The sequence below is a fragment of the Pelophylax lessonae genome (genome assembly GCF_965119305.1).
Source record: "Pelophylax lessonae genome assembly, chromosome: 3".
NCBI lineage: Eukaryota > Metazoa > Chordata > Amphibia > Anura > Ranidae > Pelophylax > Pelophylax lessonae.
Genome location: NC_138770.1, coordinates 85,174,179 through 85,192,956, shown reverse-complemented (window position 1 = coordinate 85,192,956; position 18,778 = coordinate 85,174,179). Strand labels below are relative to the sequence as shown.

Below are 18,778 nucleotides of genomic sequence, written 5' to 3'. Positions count from 1 at the left end.
GGTAATGATTAAGCACACAGTCAGTGTGTGAAACGCGTCTACCAGGTAATGATTAAGCACACAGTCAGTGTGTGAAACGGGTCTACCTTGTCACAATTGTCATATTTGGATGTCCAGTCAATAAATCTGGATTTTGACTCAACCTGGAGTGCTGCCAATTCCATTATCAAGTTTTCACGGAGGCGAGCCAGGGCATGCAACGGTGTGAGTCAACAGGCAATCACACCACCTTGAGCAGTGAGTTCTTGTCTTTTCAATTTCCTTTACAGCCAATGAAGCTGCCATCTTGGCCTCTGTTTGATCTGCAACTGCCATGGTGCTGCACATGTGGACAGTTATGATACCAATCAATGGATGGCTTGACAGTTTGAGAGCACATGCAACTGTGACAGGCCTTGATTGTAGCCCAAAACAATGAATAGTACCACTCAAATGCCCCCCAAACCTATATCATCAGTTGGATCAGCATGTGGATAGACTGGTGCAGGGAAGACAGGATTGGCTTGTCAGGCTCCAGTAGAGTCTTGCTTCTCTGATCGGCAGGCTGTAATCCAAGTCCATAGTCTGTATGAGATGCCGCCCTGTCACTGCCACAGAACTCAGGATTAGCAAAAACTCCCAAAGACAATGCAAAAATGGCTTTATTAGCAAAAAAAGTAAAAGCATTACAAGATGGGTATGTAGGCAGGGGAGGAAGGAGAAGGGTTGACGCGTTTCACGGGATAAACATGCGTTATCAAAACCACCAGAACACGTCAACACTTCTCCTTCCTACCCTGCCTACATGCCTGTTTTGTAATGCTTTTCCTTTTTTGCTAGACTTCAACAAAATGGCAGCCACCAGTGCACACAAACCGTAGAATCCTCAACGATTAAGCCCTGAAAAGGTCTCTACAGGTGGTCTAAAGCCATCTTTTACCCATTCACACTCATGCAACAGGGAGTTGGCGTCTGTGTGCAGATGGTCACCATTTTGTTGATGCCTTGATTGTAACTGTTTCAGGAAACTGGTCAGTGGGTTTAGTTCTGCTTTAATGTATTTACGGTATTGGTTGGAGTGGCCATTGAACACCTTCAGTGCCAGAAAAAGCTTATAAAACACTGTGACAAGAACCTTGAGCGATAGCAGATGGGAATACAGTATGTGACTCAAGTGTGTATGATACAACCCCACAGTGACCATACAACACAGAGGGGGAGGAGGGTTGTAGTGTAGGAATATAAACACTGTGGGGCGCTGTTGGTCCTATTCTCATTGTGGTGGTTTATCTCACCACCTAGCACCATAAATCTGTAGATCCACAGGCGGTCCGGTCCCCATCATCCCTCCGCGCAGAAGGACAGGACGCTCTGATAAGGAGAGAGACGAGTGGCGTCTGGTGACACAACGGGGAAACTCTAATAAAAAAAAAAAGACAGAATGGTCAACATTGAGGTATGGATGAGTTTGGTTATACAGATCACTTTCTCTCCAGTTGATACCGTGCCTTGAAAAAGTATTCATACCCCTTGAAATTTTCCACATTTTGTCATGTTACAACCAAAAACGTAAATGTATTTTATTGGGATTTTATGTGATAGACCAACACAAAGTGGCACATAATTGTGAAGTGGAAGGAAAATGATAAATGGTTTTCAATTTTTTTTTACAAATAAATATCTGAAAAGTGTGGCGTGCATTTGTATTCAGCCCCCTTTACTCCGATACCCCTAACTAAAATCTAGTGGAACCAATTGCCTTCCAAAGTAACCTAATTAATAGAGTCCACCTGTGTGTAACTGAATCTCAGTATAAATACAGCTGTTCTGTGAAGCCCTCAGAGGTTTGTTAGAGAACCTTAGTGAACAAACAGCATCATGAAGGCTGAGGAATACACCAGACTGGTCAGGGATAAAGTTGTGAAGTTTAAAGCAGGGTTAGGTTCTAAAAAATGTTTTCCCAAGTTTTGAACATCTCACGGAGCACAGTTCAATCAATCATCTGAAAAATGGAAAGAGTATGGCACAACTGCAAACCTACCAAGACCTAGCTGTCCACCTAAACTGACAGGCCGGGCAAGCAGAGCATTAATCAGAGAAGCAGCCAAGAGGCCCATGGTAACTCTGGAGGAGCTGCAGAGATCCACAGCTCAGGTGGGAGAATCTATCCACAGGACAACTATTAGTCGTGCGCTCCACAAATCTGGCCTTTATGGAAGAGTGGCAAGAAGAAAGCCATTGTGGAAAGAAAGGCATAAGAAGTCCCGTTTGCGAGAAGCCATGTGAGGGACACAGCAAATATGTGGAAGAAGGTGCTCTGTTCAGATGAGACCAACATTTAACTTTTTGGCCTAAAAGCAAAATGCTATGTGTGACGGAAAACTAACACTGCACATCATCCTGAACACACCATCCCTACTGTGAAACATGGTGGTGGTAGCATTATGTTGTGGGGAGGCATTTATTCAGCAGGGACAGGGAAGCTGGTCAGAGTTGATGGGAAGATGGATGGAGCCAATATAGGGCAATCTTAGAAGAAAACCTTCTTCTGTAAATTATTTCCACAATCAGCACTTGCATGCACAAATATGTCAGGCATACAGATTGTGGGAATGATTTACAGAAATTGTTGTAACAGCTGGTATAATAATATCATCAATATGAAATTGACAATATATCTGTTTAAGATGACTAGATTGTGACACGCTTATTGTTAGTCCTGAAGAAGCATACAGCGAAACGCGTCGATCAGCAATCAAGATTATATTTGCATCTACTGTCACACACGTACGGGTGTACACAGTGATATTCTCCTAATATCACTTAAGTTTGACATGTATTTCAATTAGTTGCCCCTTTTGGGTGTGTATTCTGATTTTATATCTGTTAAATTAAATAATATTTTTTATCTAATCTCTGTTTCATGTTTAGTGCCATTAAAATCCACCATAACAGGACTAGGTCTTGCAATATGTGTTAGTATACATGTTACTAGGATGCGGCACTGGTAAAGCCCTCCCCCTCCCTCCTCCTTGTCTATCGCTCTCATGTTTAGTGCCATTAAAATCCACCATAGCAGGACTTCGTTTTGCAAAATTTGTTAACACATGTTGGGCACATTTAACCTCTTGATCGCCCTAGATGTTTAACCCCTTCCCTACCAGTGTCATTTCGTTCAGTGACAGTGCATATTTTTAGCACTGATCACTGTATTAGTGTCACTGATTCCCTAAAAAGGTGTCAAAAAAGTGTCAGGCAGTGTCCGATTGGCTGCCGCAATATCGCAGTTCTGCAATAAGTTGCTGATTGCCGCCATTACTAGTAAAAAATAAAAAAAACTCCATGAATATATCCCATAGTTTGTAGACGCTATAACGTTTGCGCAAACCAATCAATATACGCTTATTGGGATATTTTTTTTTTTTTACCAAAAATATGTAGCAGAATACAAATTGGCCTAAAATGATGAAGAAAATGTTTTATAGTAGAAATTAAAACATTTTTTTTTTTTTTCAAAATTGTCAGTATTTAAAAAAAAAAAAAAAAAAAATAGCAGGGGTGATTGAATACCACCAAAAAGCTCTATTTGCGGGGGGGGGGGGGGAAAGACATACATTGTATTTGGGTACAGCGTCGCACGACTGCGCAATTGTCAGTTAAAGTAATCGCAAAAAATGGCCAGGTCATTGAGGGAGTAAATCTTGCGGAGCTGAAGTGATTAAGGAAGGAAGATGGAGAGAATTGCAGAGATATAATAGAAATGTCACACATTACCTCCTCTCCAATCTCTTTGCCAGTCTCACAGATGAACAGAGGATCCTCGGTTTTGGAGCGAAGAAGTGGCACTGAGCACACTGTGAGACTAGACGTCACAGCTGCCAGATCTGTAAAATAATGAGACAGTGATATATTATTTATTTCAGGTACTTGTACAGCGCTGTCAGTTTACACAGTGCTTTACATATACATTATACATTCACATCAGTCCCTACCCTCGAGAGCTTACAATCTAAGGTCCCTAACTCACATTCATACATACATAGTAGGGCCAATTTATACAGGATCCAATTAACCTACCAGCATTTCTTTGGAGTGTGGGAGGAAACCGGAGCACCCGGAGGAAACCCACGCAGGCACAGGGAGAACATGCAAACTCCAGGCAGGTAGTGTCGTGGTTGGGATTCGAATCAAAAGTGCTAACCACTACACCACTGTGTCGCCCATAATCAGATATATATCGCTCCAGGCACTCCTCTTTCCTCCCTTCCTTCTTGGCCCCATGCACACTGGATATTTAGCCCCTGTGCAGGACACTCTTGGGTTTAGGTGCGGGCAGAGAACACAGCCATCGGCAGTCTGTCAAACTCTATGAGAAGCTGACAGGGCTGGACAGTGCACCTAGCATTCTAACATTTAGGGCAGTATGTGCCCAGGGATGAATACCCAGGACACAAGCAGTCTGCATTCTAGGCATTCATCCCTGAGAGCATACCGCCCTAAAATACTGCTGGGTGTGCCGTCCAGCCGCAGCAGCTGCCAGGCTGTCAGAGTATAGGAGGCTGCTGGCAGTAGGGCTGGATGGTGCTCCTGTGTCCTCACCCTGTAGAGAACATTCCATACACTCTGCTGTCCCCTTCCATTGGGAATGCAGAGTAGATTCCATACAATGTGCTGTACTTTACCATCTATCATTGGGGTTGCAGAGTACATTTTATACACTGTGCTGTACTTCACCCCCTACCATTGGGAATGCAGAGTAGATGCCATACAATGTGCTGTACCTCACCATCTACCATCCAGAATGTACAGAACTCATTCCATACACTGTGCTATACCGCACCATCTACCATCCAGAATGTACAGAATACATTCCATACAGTGAGCTGTACCTCACCATCTACCATCCAGAACGTACAGAGCTCATTCCCTACACTGTGCTGTACCTCACCATCTACCATCCAGAATGTACAGAATACATTCCATACACTGTGCTGTACCTCACCATCTACCACTCAGAATGTACAGAATACATATCATACACTGTGCTGTACCTCACCATCAACCACTCAGAATGTACAGAATACATACCATACACTGTGCTGTACCTCACCATCTACCACTCAGAATGTACAGAATACATATCATACACTGTGCTGTACCTCACCATCTACCACTCAGAATGTACAGAATACATACCATACACTGTGCTGTACCTCACCATCTACCATCCAGAATGTACAGAATACATTCCATGCACTGTGCTATACCGCACCATCTACCATCCAGAATGTACAGAATACATTCCATACACTGTGCTGTACTTCACCATCTACCATCCAGAATGTACAGAATACATTCCATACACTGTGCTATACCGCACCATCTACCATCCAGAATGTACAGAATACATTCCCTACACTGTGCTGTACCTCACCATCTACCATCCAGAATGTACAGAATACATTCCATGCACTGTGCTGTACTTCACCATCTACCATCCAGAATGTACAGAATACATTCCATACACTGTGCTATACCGCACCATCTACCATCCAGAATGTACAGAATACATTCCATACACTGTGCTGTACCTCACCATCTACCATCCAGAATGTACAGAATACATTCCATTCACTGTGCTGTATCTCACACCATCTACCACTCAGAATGTACAGAATACATTCCATACACTGTGCTGTATCTCACCATCTACCACCCAGAATGTAGAATACATTCCATACACTGTGCTGTACCTCACCATCTACCACTCAGAATGTACAGAATACATTCCATACACTGTGTTATACCGCACCATCTACCATCCAGAATATACAGAACTCATTCCATACACTGTGCTATACCGCACCATCTACCATCCAGAATGTACAGAATACATTCCATACACTGTGCTGTACCTCACCATCTACCATCCAGAATGTAGAATACATTCCATACACTGTGCTGTATCTCACCATCTACCACCCAAAATGTAGAATACATTCCATACACTGTGCTGTACCTCACCATCTACCACTCTGAATGTACAGAATACATTCCATACACTGTGCTGCACTTCACCTTCTACTATGGGGAATGCAGAGTACATTCCATACACTCTACTGTACCTCCCCCAAAGACTGAAAATGCCGAGTACATTCTATATACTGTACCTCACCGCCCATCACTGGGAATGCAGAGTACGTTCTATACATTGTGCTGTACTTCATCGTCTACCACTCGGAATATAGAGTACATTCTATATAATGTGCTGTACTTTACCCTCTAGCATTGGGAATGCAGACACCACCCTGTACCTTTCCCCTTACCTGTGAGCGCGCAGTGTTTCAGGGTCTGGTCCGCAGTGTATTTCCACACTCTGAGGATGGGGGAATCCCTCTCCTTGGTGACATGGACGAGGCTCTGGGTGTGCAGTAGCCCATTCCTCCTCACTGGGATCCGGCTGGGACGCACACCCAAACTTTCCAGAGACCTAGAAGAGAGGTCGGCAGTGAAATATATGACTAGTAAAGTGTACTGGGATATCAGCTGGAATAAAATTATCTGTAATGATCCAAACCCTCTTCCACCAAAGAGTGCCACTGAACCCTCAGAGGTCCTTCTCCATCGAAAGCCAGAGGAACTAAGTTTCAGTTCACCCTCATGGCGCACATCCCTACAGCCACAAAGCAGGTGATTGGGAAGGCATGGCTCTCACTGCACATATCTGCTTCTGAAGTCAAAACCCGAGTTCATAGGACTCTAATGAGATATTCCCTGCTAGACTTCAAGGTAGCATGTCTACATTTCGTAGAGTATGGGAACCACACATCTCAACGTATCTCCCATGTCATTTTGACCAACAACTGTTGGAGTTGTAACAACAGCCTCCACATTGCCTTAGCACCTTGGTCAAGGGCCTCCCACCCCCCTTATCTTTGACCCCCTAACTCACCTTCTTCCTTTCCCCTTCTGTGTACTATCTTATCGTACACAGAAGCTTATTGAACATGCTGCATATGTGATCCATATTGTATCATGCGTTGCCAGCATAATGCTTATTGTTACCATGTCAACTCTGTTCCACAACTTACATACTAGTATAGGGGTGTTAAACTCCATTTCATCGCAGGCCGCATCAGCATTATCATTGCCCTCAAAGGGCCGAACTAGACGTCCACAGCACCCCAACCCCCCTTACATCAGATGTCAAGAGTCCTCGCATTATCAGAAGTCAAGTCCCCCACCCTCCCATACATCACATTGCACCCCCCTATCCTGTGGAGCTGGGAAGCAGAAAGGACCTGAGGAGGGCTGGAATCTGCTGAATTCTGAGATCAGGGGGCAAAGATGAGGAGGTGCTGCAGCTGCACAGAGAGGTGCAGGATCTGTAGGAGAAGTTCTGTCCTCCTCCCTGCTTCTAGCTGCTGAGAGTGGGGGCGGAGATGAGGGGGTGCCGCAGTTGCAGGAGAAGGAAAAAGGCCACATAATATGGCCTGGTGGGCCGGATTCGGCCCGTGGGCCTTGTGTTTGACATGTGTACTAGTATGTCTCGCTGTTGACTACCTTATCTCACCACCCATATGCTACATGTACATACTATCAGACCTGTTCATTTTTGTACCTCTGTACTTATTTTTTGAAACTCAAAAAAAAAAAAACCATTAACATTTTTTTTGATTCATAAAGTGAGCAAAAAGAAATATGAAGGCTGCAATTGCCGACCCCTTTCTTTGGCTATCCTTGGCCCCAGTGCTTTCAGTCAAGAACCTCAGAACTTTGGATCTACTACTTGTCACAAAGTACTGGAGTCAGTGAACCAACATACCAGCCAGACAGCAAATATTTTTCAAAAGCAATGCCCAGTAATGGCAGTCTATGCAGGTTTCCTTTAAGGTGATATTTTGTGGCAAAAACACAAACATGGTTTTAGAGACTACGAGTAGAAGGCCATCAAGAGTGATAAATTTACATTTTCAGTGTATTGGCTGTCATCCTTTCTGTTAACCTGGACATAGATGTTTCAATCTGATTGTATAATCTCCTTCAGATCTACCAACAACTTTGAGGAACATGGGTCTGACCTATTGGCTATAAACAGAATGGATGGTTTAGTGTGGCCCCTACACTACACAGAGGCTGGTGGTAAGTAGGACCGATTGTATAGAAGTAGAACGCTCTATTACTATTACAGTGCTAAGCTATCAATTCTGATCATGTTTAAATTATCAGCTGTAACAAAGCGAGGTGTAACAAATCATATAGAGCAGTGGTCCTCAACTCCGGTCCTCAGGGCCCACTAACAGGCCAGGTTTGCAAGATAACTGAAATACGTACATCCCAGGTGATATAATTTGCGCTCAGTGATTGCAGTACTCTAGTCTGCATCTCCCCAAGGTAATACTTAAAATCTGGCCTGTTAGTGGGCCCTGAGGACCGGAGTTGAGGACCACTGATATAGAGGACCATAGAAGGTGACAGATGACCATGTTTAAAGTTGTTGTGGGCTACTAATAAATGTGGAATGGCAACTACTAATTCCGACCCCCCCCCCCCATCCCCCTCCGCCCCTACCATGGTTCCTGACCCTATTCCCTCTCACCCTGCTGTATTCTCCATAATAAAAATAAACAGTCATATAAAATGTGCAAATTAACTGGTATTCTGTTAAAACGGACACAGCAAATGTGCAGCATTTGAATTGTGGGTGGAGTGACACTCGAAGGGGTTAAAAGAAAGAAAAGATACCTGGAATAATCTGTGCTATGGCTGTTACTTCTTTTCTGCAAGTTCTAGAAAAAGAAAGAAAACGTTATACATACAGAAGTTATAGTAAAAAAACAACCTCTATCATATGTCTCCAGGTATGCTCAGTAAAGCTGAAGTTTGAAGTTATAGTAAACTCTGTTACACCACTTATATCTACAGGTAAGCCTATAATAAGGCCTATAAATAAGGCTTATCTGTAGGTACTGTGAATATCTCCTAAACTTGCACTGTTTAGGAGATATTCAGAGTGCATGAAGCCGGTGACGTCACTGACGCATGCCTTCTGAAGTACCGGCATACAGTGCCAGACTTCAGAGCCCAGTGCTGTAAACAGCAACTCTCCTGATGTCATGGCGCCCCTGGCCACTCATGTAGCCGAGGCTGTGAACCATAAAGGAAGACCCAGGGGAAGATTTCAGCCCTCTCAAGGGTGACAGCGCGGTGCTGGGTGTCTTTGTTCTAATGTAAGTTTCTCATAATATGCTAGTATGCGATGCATACTAGCACATTAGGACATTGCCTTGCATGGGATTTTTTTTTTCCACCAACTCCGGTTTGGTACCGATTTAATCTGCTTATAATTGCCTTGTCTGGTTCTTGCTCTGGTTCTCTTCAATAGTTCCCCCAATCATCATTTAAATTATGGTTTACTTAATTTAGTTCTCTGTTTACATGTTTTGGGGGTTCTTCCTGCCATGATGGTGGGTCATATCTTTTTAAATCACATGTGTGACGGTACTCACCATCACTGGGAGTGAAAGATAGATACTTAATGGACACTAAGAATATGGTTTGGACTGCTTCAAATGTATTCTGTGTTTACACTTCTGATAATGTGTATTGTACCTCAATGTTCGAGACAATCTGTCACTGGTGGTCGCTTCCTATTGTCTGTGTATTGAGGTGTGATGTGTATTCTGTTAAGCCTGTCTGTCCCATTGTTAATCAACTGACATATTGTGTCTGTCCAGATGGCTAGATAATTAGTTCAGGTTAATTCTATTTCTGTAAACAATTTCATCTGCATATGATAATGTAATCAGGCAACCCCTGACCTGTATGTGTGGTAATCTGATCAGGAGGGGGGATGTCCATGCTGTAAAAAACTGTGTGACTATTCAATAAAGGAGAGGGTTCCAGTATAAGCTAAGTTGTCGGCTAGCTTTGTATGGGGGCGGCTGGAATATTTGATATCTATGTTCAAGACTGAAGAAAGCCGTATACTGACGGAAGCCCACAAGCACAGTGAGGGCCGCGGTTTCGTTACAACATGTATGTTGTTTTATACAAAAAAACTATTTATGTAATAAACCTTTGACATGTTATTTTGATATCTGTGAAGTTTATTGAGTAAGTCTGTATTTTTCCACATCCCCTTGTATTTAAGTTCCTATAAGGATATGGTACGCCTTTACTAGTTTAACTCTGCATCAGCCCAACAAACTGTATAATACAACAATAAAAATAAAACAAAAAAATGATTGCAAGCAAGTGAATTTTGAAGCTAATAGTTCAAAACACCACTCAGGCAACTAACATTTTTATAAGTCCAGATTTCATAGCTCTTTTGTGACCTTTCATATTCAGAGGTGTGTGACTTCCCTCTCTCTCTCTATTTTTGCCCGATTACACAGAGCGGGCATTCAGAGTACAAAGAACCACTCACATTATTTCCCTTTAGAGGTTACACTCTAATATCCCTGACACCGGTCTGCAGAAACACACAGTATGCAGTAGTGTATACTATATTTTCAAAATGTGGTGGACACCTGTCCATCACACCTAAATTACTTTGTTAGGTATCCTATTCCGAAACCATGGGTGTTAATACGGTGTTGGCCCCTCTTTGTGGCTATACCAGCCTACACTCTTCTGGCAAGAATTTCCACAAAAGTTGGAGAGTCTGTGGAAATTTGTACCATTTCAGCCAAAGGATCATTTGTGAGGAAAGGGTTCTAAAGCTGGATGAGAAGGCCTGGCTTTCAATTGGCATATATGGGACTGATTTTAAACAGAAGGGCACAGTCATGTCTGAAAAAAAAAAAAGGACCTTCTCAAAACTGTTGGTACCAGAAGAGAAAGGCACAATTTTCCAAAATGGGTTTGTCTGTGTTTGCAGCGCTGCTATAAAGTGTTAACGTGCATATATACCATAAATTGCAATAAAATTCATAAGTGCAAAATAAATAGATAGGAACTGCATAATAAAATAAAATATATCATCAAGTGCAATTGTGCTGTGCTGCAAGTGTGCAAAACGACCTGTTGAATATCACCATAAAACAAGTGCAACAATAAATGCTCATATACAGTCCATTATAAAAGTCCTTTTTCAAATTATAAAGTGCTGGTGCTCATCCGTGTTGCTTGTGGGGTCTCCCCCTTTGTGGATGTACTTACCACAATCTGGCTTAAGCAGAGCAGGAAATAATGATCATGGTGATCCTTGGATTCATTGATATTTGCTAGAGATCCAAAAAGACTCATTTTCCTCTTTAAATGCTCCCAAGTGTCCTCATAAAAAGAAAAGACTTTCCATGGTGAAGCCCGTTAAAAATACAATTTATTAGGGTTAACAGACAATGGGATACTCACAAACATAGTAATATAAAAGACATGTAATACACTCGGCTCGGTGGTTAGCTGCTCCCGCAGCGTGCGCTTCACCGACCGGATATCATGTGACAGGGCGCTCGGCCAATGGCTAGACGCGTTTCGCTGTTGAACACAGCGTCTTCTGAACGAAGAAAGACGCTGTGTTCAACAGCGAAACGCGTCTAGCCATTGGCAGAGCGCCCTGTCACATGATATCCGGTCGGTGAAGCGCACGCTGCGGGAGCAGCTAACCACCGAGCCGAGTGTATTACATGTCTTTTATATTACTATGTTTGTGAGTATCCCATTGTCTGTTAACCCTAATAAATTGTATTTTTAACGGGCTTCACCATGGAAAGTCTTTTCTTTTTATGAGGACACTTGGGAGCATTTAAAGAGGAAAAATTTGATTTTTGTAAGATCTTACCGTAAAATCCTTTTCTCTTAGCTCATTGACAGATGTAGTCCTCTTTGATTCACATCAATTGGGTTATGCTGCCTCCGCAGGAGTAGGACTAGGCAGAAAGAAAAAACGTTCTGGCTCCACCCTAGGGGCAGTCCCAGAGGGTATATCCTCTTCCTGTCTGCTACAGAGAATCAGTTCTGTTACGAAGCAGTGTCAGAGACCCAACTCAATGATAGAGGGGCGGGTACTACGTCTGTCAATGAGCTAAGAGAAAAGGATTTTACGGTAAGATCTTACAAAAATCCAATTTTCTCTGTCGCTCATTGACAGACGTAGTCCTCTTTGATTCACATCAATTGGGACATCCAGAAGCAGTGCCACAAATGAGGGGTGGGATTGACAGAAATCAAAATCCAATCTAGAAGGCCCAACCGGAGCCAACCAGAAGTATCAAGGGACTCATCGAGCAAACAGATGAGACCTACCCAACAAACCCTCGAGGTAGACCAACAGTCTCCTCAAACAGCGGCCTGCAGGAACCTTGCAGCCAGAAGAGGCATCTGACGATGCCCTCACATAAACCTTATACAATCTTGTAAAGGTATGAACCGACGACTAGGTAGTCGCCTTGAAAACCTGAACCACTGACGCCTGATGGCGGAAGGTCCAGGAAACACTAAGCGCCCGAGTAGAATGCGCCTTAACAGGGAACGGGGGATCCCGACCCTTAGATAGAATAAGCCTATACCAACGTCTGTCTGATCCATCTAAAGATGGTCGCGGCAGAAACAGGCAACCCCTTCTTAGGGCCATCCGTGATCACAAACAGTGAATCCGTCTTACAAAATGAATCCGTAGTATTCAAATATATCCTAATCGCCTGAACTACATCCAAGGAATGCAACGCAATTCTCAAGGATGATAGGGCTTAGGACATCTTGAAGATCTCACAGGAAAACTGGAGACAAAAAAACTACCTAAAAGAAAAATTTTTTCTAAAAAATCTTGCCAGGACCAGAGATCCCAGCAAGGAACTTAGGTCCTTACTCCTGACTAGACAGAAAAAAACTGATTCTCTGTAGCAGACAGGAAGAGGATATACCCTCTGGGACTGCCCCTAGGGTGGAGCCAGAAAGTTTTTTCTTTCTGCCTAGTCCTACTCCTGCGGAGGCAGCATAACCCAATTGATGTGAATCAAAGAGGACTACGTCTGTCAATGAGCGACAGAGAAAGGAGTCTTTTTGGATCTCTAGCAAATATCAATGAATCCAAGGATCACCATGATCATTATTTCCTGCTCTGCTTAAGCCAGATTGTGGTAAGTACATCCACAAAGGGGGAGACCCCACAAGCAACACGGATGAGCACCAGCACTTTATAATTTGAAAAAGGACTTTTATAATGGACTGTATATGAGCATTTATTGTTGCACTTGTTTTATGGTGATATTCAACAGGTCGTTTTGCACACTTTCAGCACAGCACAATTGCACTTGATGATATATTTTATTTTATTATGCAGTTCCTATCTATTTATTTTGCACTTATGAATTTTATTATGCACCTATGAATTTTATTGCAATTTATGGTATATATGCACGTTAACACTTTATAGCAGCGCTGCAAACACAGACAAACACATCTAAAAAGCACTTGCACTTTTTATTGCAGCAGGCAGCTTATTCATTTGTTTTAGTTTTTTTTACTTACCATAAGCGCGAGGCACATCAGTTTTACGTTTTAAATTTTCCAAAATGTCTTTGTATACTGTAGTAGAATGTTGACTTTCGATTGCTCGGATACTCCCCCACATCTCTTTTCCAATAAATCACTAACTGAATACCTTGCTTTTTTATGTTTTTTTAAGGTTATGTGTCCGCAAAGCTGTAGCTAGGCTTGTGTCCTGTGAAGGGCCAATCCCGTAGAGAAGTTACATAATTTCACCGGCGTTCATATGGACGGTATCAGAGCAATGGGGAGGCAACATTTAAGAGATAGATTATTGAATAGACTTTCCTTATTTTTTAACTGAACTCTTTACTGGAAACGTCTCGACTCAATCATTTGGAGGGGTGCCCCCATATCTGGTCATATTGTGAATGTGTGCCAGTGACATACGTTTCTGTTTACTATTGGACAGCAAATCTGCCGGGTCTCTAAAATAACCATTTGGAGTGTGATTCACACATATCTTCTCCAACTCATGCCCTTGTCATAGTTAAAAGGAACACACACACACACACACTAGTGCCTGGCTCTCATACCATGACCCTAAAGGAGTATTTATGGATTGCTGAAGGAAACACACAAACCCAAAAAGAAAATACAATCTGCATATACAGGAGGTATTTCTGGTGGGTTTTACCTGGATGAGAGTGGCCCCGGGGTCTGGGCGGATGCGACTCTTGCTGATGTCTCCTTCCCGTGAGCCTTTCCTGATTTGTACTGAGGTCTTTGTCTTGGAGGTGAGGCTGGTGAAACCGCTGCCTGCACAAAACACAAGTTCAGAAAAATACATCACCACCAACAGCACTGAACCTTATGGGCAATGTTATAGTCCAGATATCTGGCGCACAATGACCAGATGCTGTTGACCAGAGCAACCTCTGGTGATCTCTCGCCTTGACTACTACAACTCCTTCCTCGTTGGCTTACCTTTACTTACTGGAGGCTATACCCCTCCAGTCCATCATGAATGCTGCTGCCAGACTCATCCATCTTACCAACCGGTCAGTGTCTGCCACCCCTTTCTGCCAAATCCCTCCATTGGCTGCCACTCACCCAATGAATTCAATTCAAAATACTAACAATACCTTAAAAAGCCATCTACAACTTGGCCCCCAGCTACATCACTAGCCTAATCTCAAAATACCAACCTAATCATTCTCTTCGTTCCTACCAAGGCTTCTTGTTCTCTAGTTCTCTTGTCACCTCCTCCCATGCTCGCTTCCAGGACTAGGACTAGGAATTCCCCCCCCCCTTCCAATTATCTCCTACTCCATCTACTTTAAGGCGATCCCTGAAAACTTTTCCGAGAAGCTTATCCTGCCTCCACCTAACAACGGTACTTTTAGTTTCTCCATCAGCTCATCCACCCACAGTTATTACCCTTTGTATCACTTGACCCTCCCTTTTATATTGTAAGCTCTAATGAGCAGGGCCCTCCAATTTCTCCTGTACTGAATTGAACTGTAACTGTACTGTCTGCCCTCACATTGAAAAGCATTGCACAAACTGTTGGCGCTATATAAATTCTGTATTATAATAACCTAGAATGATCATGGATATAGGTCATAGTACTCTTTTAGACTTAGCAGTAGTTAGTCACATTCAATTGGCCTTGTAAGTTAAGATATTTTGTAGTTTATCCAAGCCACTTCTTCCGTTTCATCAAATGTCAGGAACATACCCCAGCAGTTAAATCTTGACAGGTAGCACGGACACCTTAATCCAATTACCATGGAAAGTGTCAAAGTGCCCATTTTGGTGGAGGTTGGGCAGACCATCATTGCAGGTGGAAGTTCAGTGCATGCTCGGCCTATAGTAACTTGGTGGTAAGCCCTATGTGAATTTAATGTGAAATTTCTTGATTGCTTTTTAGTACATTTTATATTATGGATATTTTTAAATTTGTAGATGCTCCCACAATGTCCCTGAAGCAGTGATTAGGTTGTAAAACACCTTGGACCAAGCGGGAACATGCAAGCATCAACTTCAAATTTGTGCAGAACCTTTTATGGTTTTAATGTGATGTTCTTTGTATTATGTAAGCATTATATGGTCACACTTGATCAAATTGTTATGTTTATATTGTTACAATAAAATTCTGTATCTGGAAGTTGTCTTTTTGCCTCAGTATGAAGCCTTGAAAGTCCCTTATAGCTAGGAATGATTTATTCCTGTTGATGTGGTCTATGACTTCTTTGGGATGTGACATCATACATTTCTTCTCCAAGAATTGGCAGAAATCTTTTGTCAAAGCAGATGTTGATTATCCTAGAACACACTGGGAGGCGTGAAAGCTGAGGAACCACCTTGTTCTAGGTACATCATCCTGTTCTTGGTGATAGAAAGTCTGTATATGTGATATTTTTTTTAATTACACTGCTGAAAGGGTGAATTGCTGTCAAGCCTCCAAGGTAGACATAGTAAAATGGCAGTATATGTGGAAGACAAATGGTGGCGAAGGACCTCACCCCTGCTGAATGATGGTTGCTCCAGTTTGACATAGATGGCCTCTTTTATGCCTCTTGTAAACCAGTTGTCCTTTCTTTCCAAAATGGACACCTCGCTGTCCTCAAAAGAATGTCCATTTTCTTTAACATGTAGCCTGCAGAAATTGCCTGTTATAATGGGCCATTCGTTTGTTGAGAGGTTGTTTTGCCTCCCCAAAAGTGAAGGCCAAGATTCTTTGTTAGTGGTTGGGTGTTGGGTCTTTAGAATATACAAGCTTCTGTCTAAAGGCCCGCACACACGAGTCGAAATTCGGCCGGGAATTTTCGTCCGACGACCGATCTGCTGATTTTCGGCTTGTTAGTATGATGCTTCCGACAACCGACTCTGACTTTTCGGCCGAAAAAATCCTGGTGTGCGGCCTATAGACTTTTTGTTGACCGTCAAAACACATCCGATTTTCGTCTCATTAGTACAGATTTCGATGGGGAAAAAATCTTATGAGCAAGACTAGGCATGCTCAGAGATGAAAGAACACAAAGAAAGCAATCCAACACATGACATCACTTCTGAAGTAGAATTCTGTTGTGCGGGAAAATTTGTGTGCAGTCTAGAGCACATTCCAACCAACAGACACCACTCTGGACAAAAGACGGACGACCGGTCGGCGGAAATTCGTTGCGTGTGTACGAGGCTTTAGTGTATTTACTTGAAGTACACAGTTATGCAATGTTTGTTAAGGATCCTTCTGAGTTTTTCTGACACTCCACATTCATAAGGAATTACTCCTTGTGTTCGGCTTCTCCTCTCGGTTTAATAGTCCCATATTTTTGCTTGTCCTTGTGGAATGTTTTAACAAAAGCTTCAACTTTTAGACTTGTGCTTTTGACCATATCGAATGTTTTGCTATGCCCATGTATCAACAGGGAAATCCATAAGTATATGCATTTGTTCTTTTATTTTTATTATGGAACATGTACATTTTATGCAGTGTTTTAGAAAGAAAACTGAACCATTAAGATCAGTCTCTAATCTAGGAGTTTACACTCTTTTGCCCACTTCATACACAGGTCTCCAACTTGGTTAGAAGCCAAGTATGATTTTGGATGGTGAGTTAAAGATGAAGCTCCTAGAGAAATCCCACCAAAAAGAGGAAAGCCTCTTTGTCATTAGCATTCAGCACAACATATAATGCTCTCTAAAGGCCCGTACACACGTACCGATTGTCGGCCGAAAATGTTCGGCCGCCGAACGATCGGCCGATTTTCAGCTTGTTAGTATGATGCTTCCGACAGCCGACAGCGCACTTTCGGCCCAAAAGAATCTGTCGTGCAAGCATTAAAATTTTTGTTGGCCAACACCAGAACGGCCGATTGTTCGCCAGTCAGTACAGAATTCGGCCGACAGACAGCAGATTTGCAAGACTGGGCATGCTCAGAAAAGAAAAAACACATGGAAAGTTAACCATCACATGACATCACTTCTGCAGTCGGCTGTTGTTGGCCGACAAAATTCGTGTGCAGTCTTTTGCACTTTTCAACAGACAAGACAGCCCTCGGACAAAAGACGGGGGATCGTTCGGCCGACGATCGGTACGTGTGTACGGGGCTTAAGACCCCATTTACATATTTCTGTGCATTATGGTTCACATGTTAAGGTAGACCATTCATTTGAATAGGCTGGCACTGTACCAGAAAATACACCAGAACTATTTTTCCTCACGCAGTACACCACAATACAGGACAATGTACTGTGACAAAGGAACATGTCTTTAGTGCTTTCATTTTAAAGGCTACATCTATGCGCTAACATATTTATGGTGCAATACCATGCACTGTGTTAATACATGCTATCCCAATGCCTAGGTGTAAAACCAGCCTTAAAGTATTGCTGGGAAATATAATGTCATACATGGCGGGCTTAGAAATAAACAGCCCACATATTGGATGTTTGTTTTATGTATATATTTGTATTATGATCTAAACTAAAATGTTTAAAATGAGTCAGTCCAGTACATAATTTGGACAAAACTTTGTGGACACCCAGCCATCACACTGATATGACCTTGTAGGACCTACTATTCCAAAACAATGAGCATCGACAGCAGGCATGTCCAACCTGCGGCTCGGAACCGCAGGCAATGCGGCCCACTGCCCCCTGACAATTTTTTTATTTATTTTTTTGCTGGGGAGGAAGGAAGTCGAGTCAGGGGCACGGCCACAGCGGCTTCCAACTAACTGTAGGAAGAGGATGCCTTGGAGGGGAGGGGAGGCAAGCGCCGCCGGATTAAAAACAGAGCAGGGATCTCCTGATTACCCGGCCACTGTCATACGAAGCCCCACCTCCTGGACCGGCTCCTATGATAGACAGCATATTGGTGAAGTCTATCATAGGAGCCGGTCCAGGAGGCAGGACTTTGTATGACAGCGGTCGCCGGGTAAGCTGGAGTTCCCCGCTCTGTGTAATTCAGCGGCTCCCCTCTCTCTTCATTGCAGACTGCATTGGATGGGCTTGGACTGGTGAGGCTGCATTGGATGGGCTTGGACTGGTGAGGCTGCATTGGATGGGCTTGGACTGGTGAGGCTGCATTGGATGGGCTTGCACTGGTGAGGCTGCATTGGATGGGCTTGCACTGGTGAGGCTGCATTGGATGGGCTTGCACTGGTGAGGCTACATTGGATGGGCAATGTTTAGGCTGCATTGGATGGGCACGCACTAGACTGCAGGTGCCGTGTGATCTCCCCGCTGCTGTGGGAGACTTAGGATGTCTGCAGTCAGTGACAGAGCCGCTGCTTCCTGTATAGTTCTGATTCTCTGTCACAGACGAAGTTATATGAAATGCACTCCTCCTCCACCTGTG

At 43.2% G+C, this 18,778-nt stretch overlaps 1 protein-coding gene across 1 annotated transcript in view; it reads right to left on the bottom strand.

Moving 5' to 3' along the window:
- Positions 1-861: 861 nt before the first annotated feature.
- Positions 862-18,778, bottom strand: part of AGBL5 (AGBL carboxypeptidase 5) — a 165,109-nt gene continuing 147,192 nt past the window's right edge. Inside the window, exons 13-17 of the mRNA XM_082249750.1 lie at positions 14,111-14,232; positions 8,725-8,768; positions 6,306-6,469; positions 3,754-3,863; positions 862-1,398 (exon numbers count right to left, since the gene is read on the bottom strand). Coding sequence (XP_082105876.1) covers positions 1,321-1,398; positions 3,754-3,863; positions 6,306-6,469; positions 8,725-8,768; positions 14,111-14,232 — 518 coding nt within the window. The 3' untranslated portion in view covers positions 862-1,320. The remainder of the gene's footprint in view (positions 1,399-3,753; positions 3,864-6,305; positions 6,470-8,724; positions 8,769-14,110; positions 14,233-18,778) is intronic.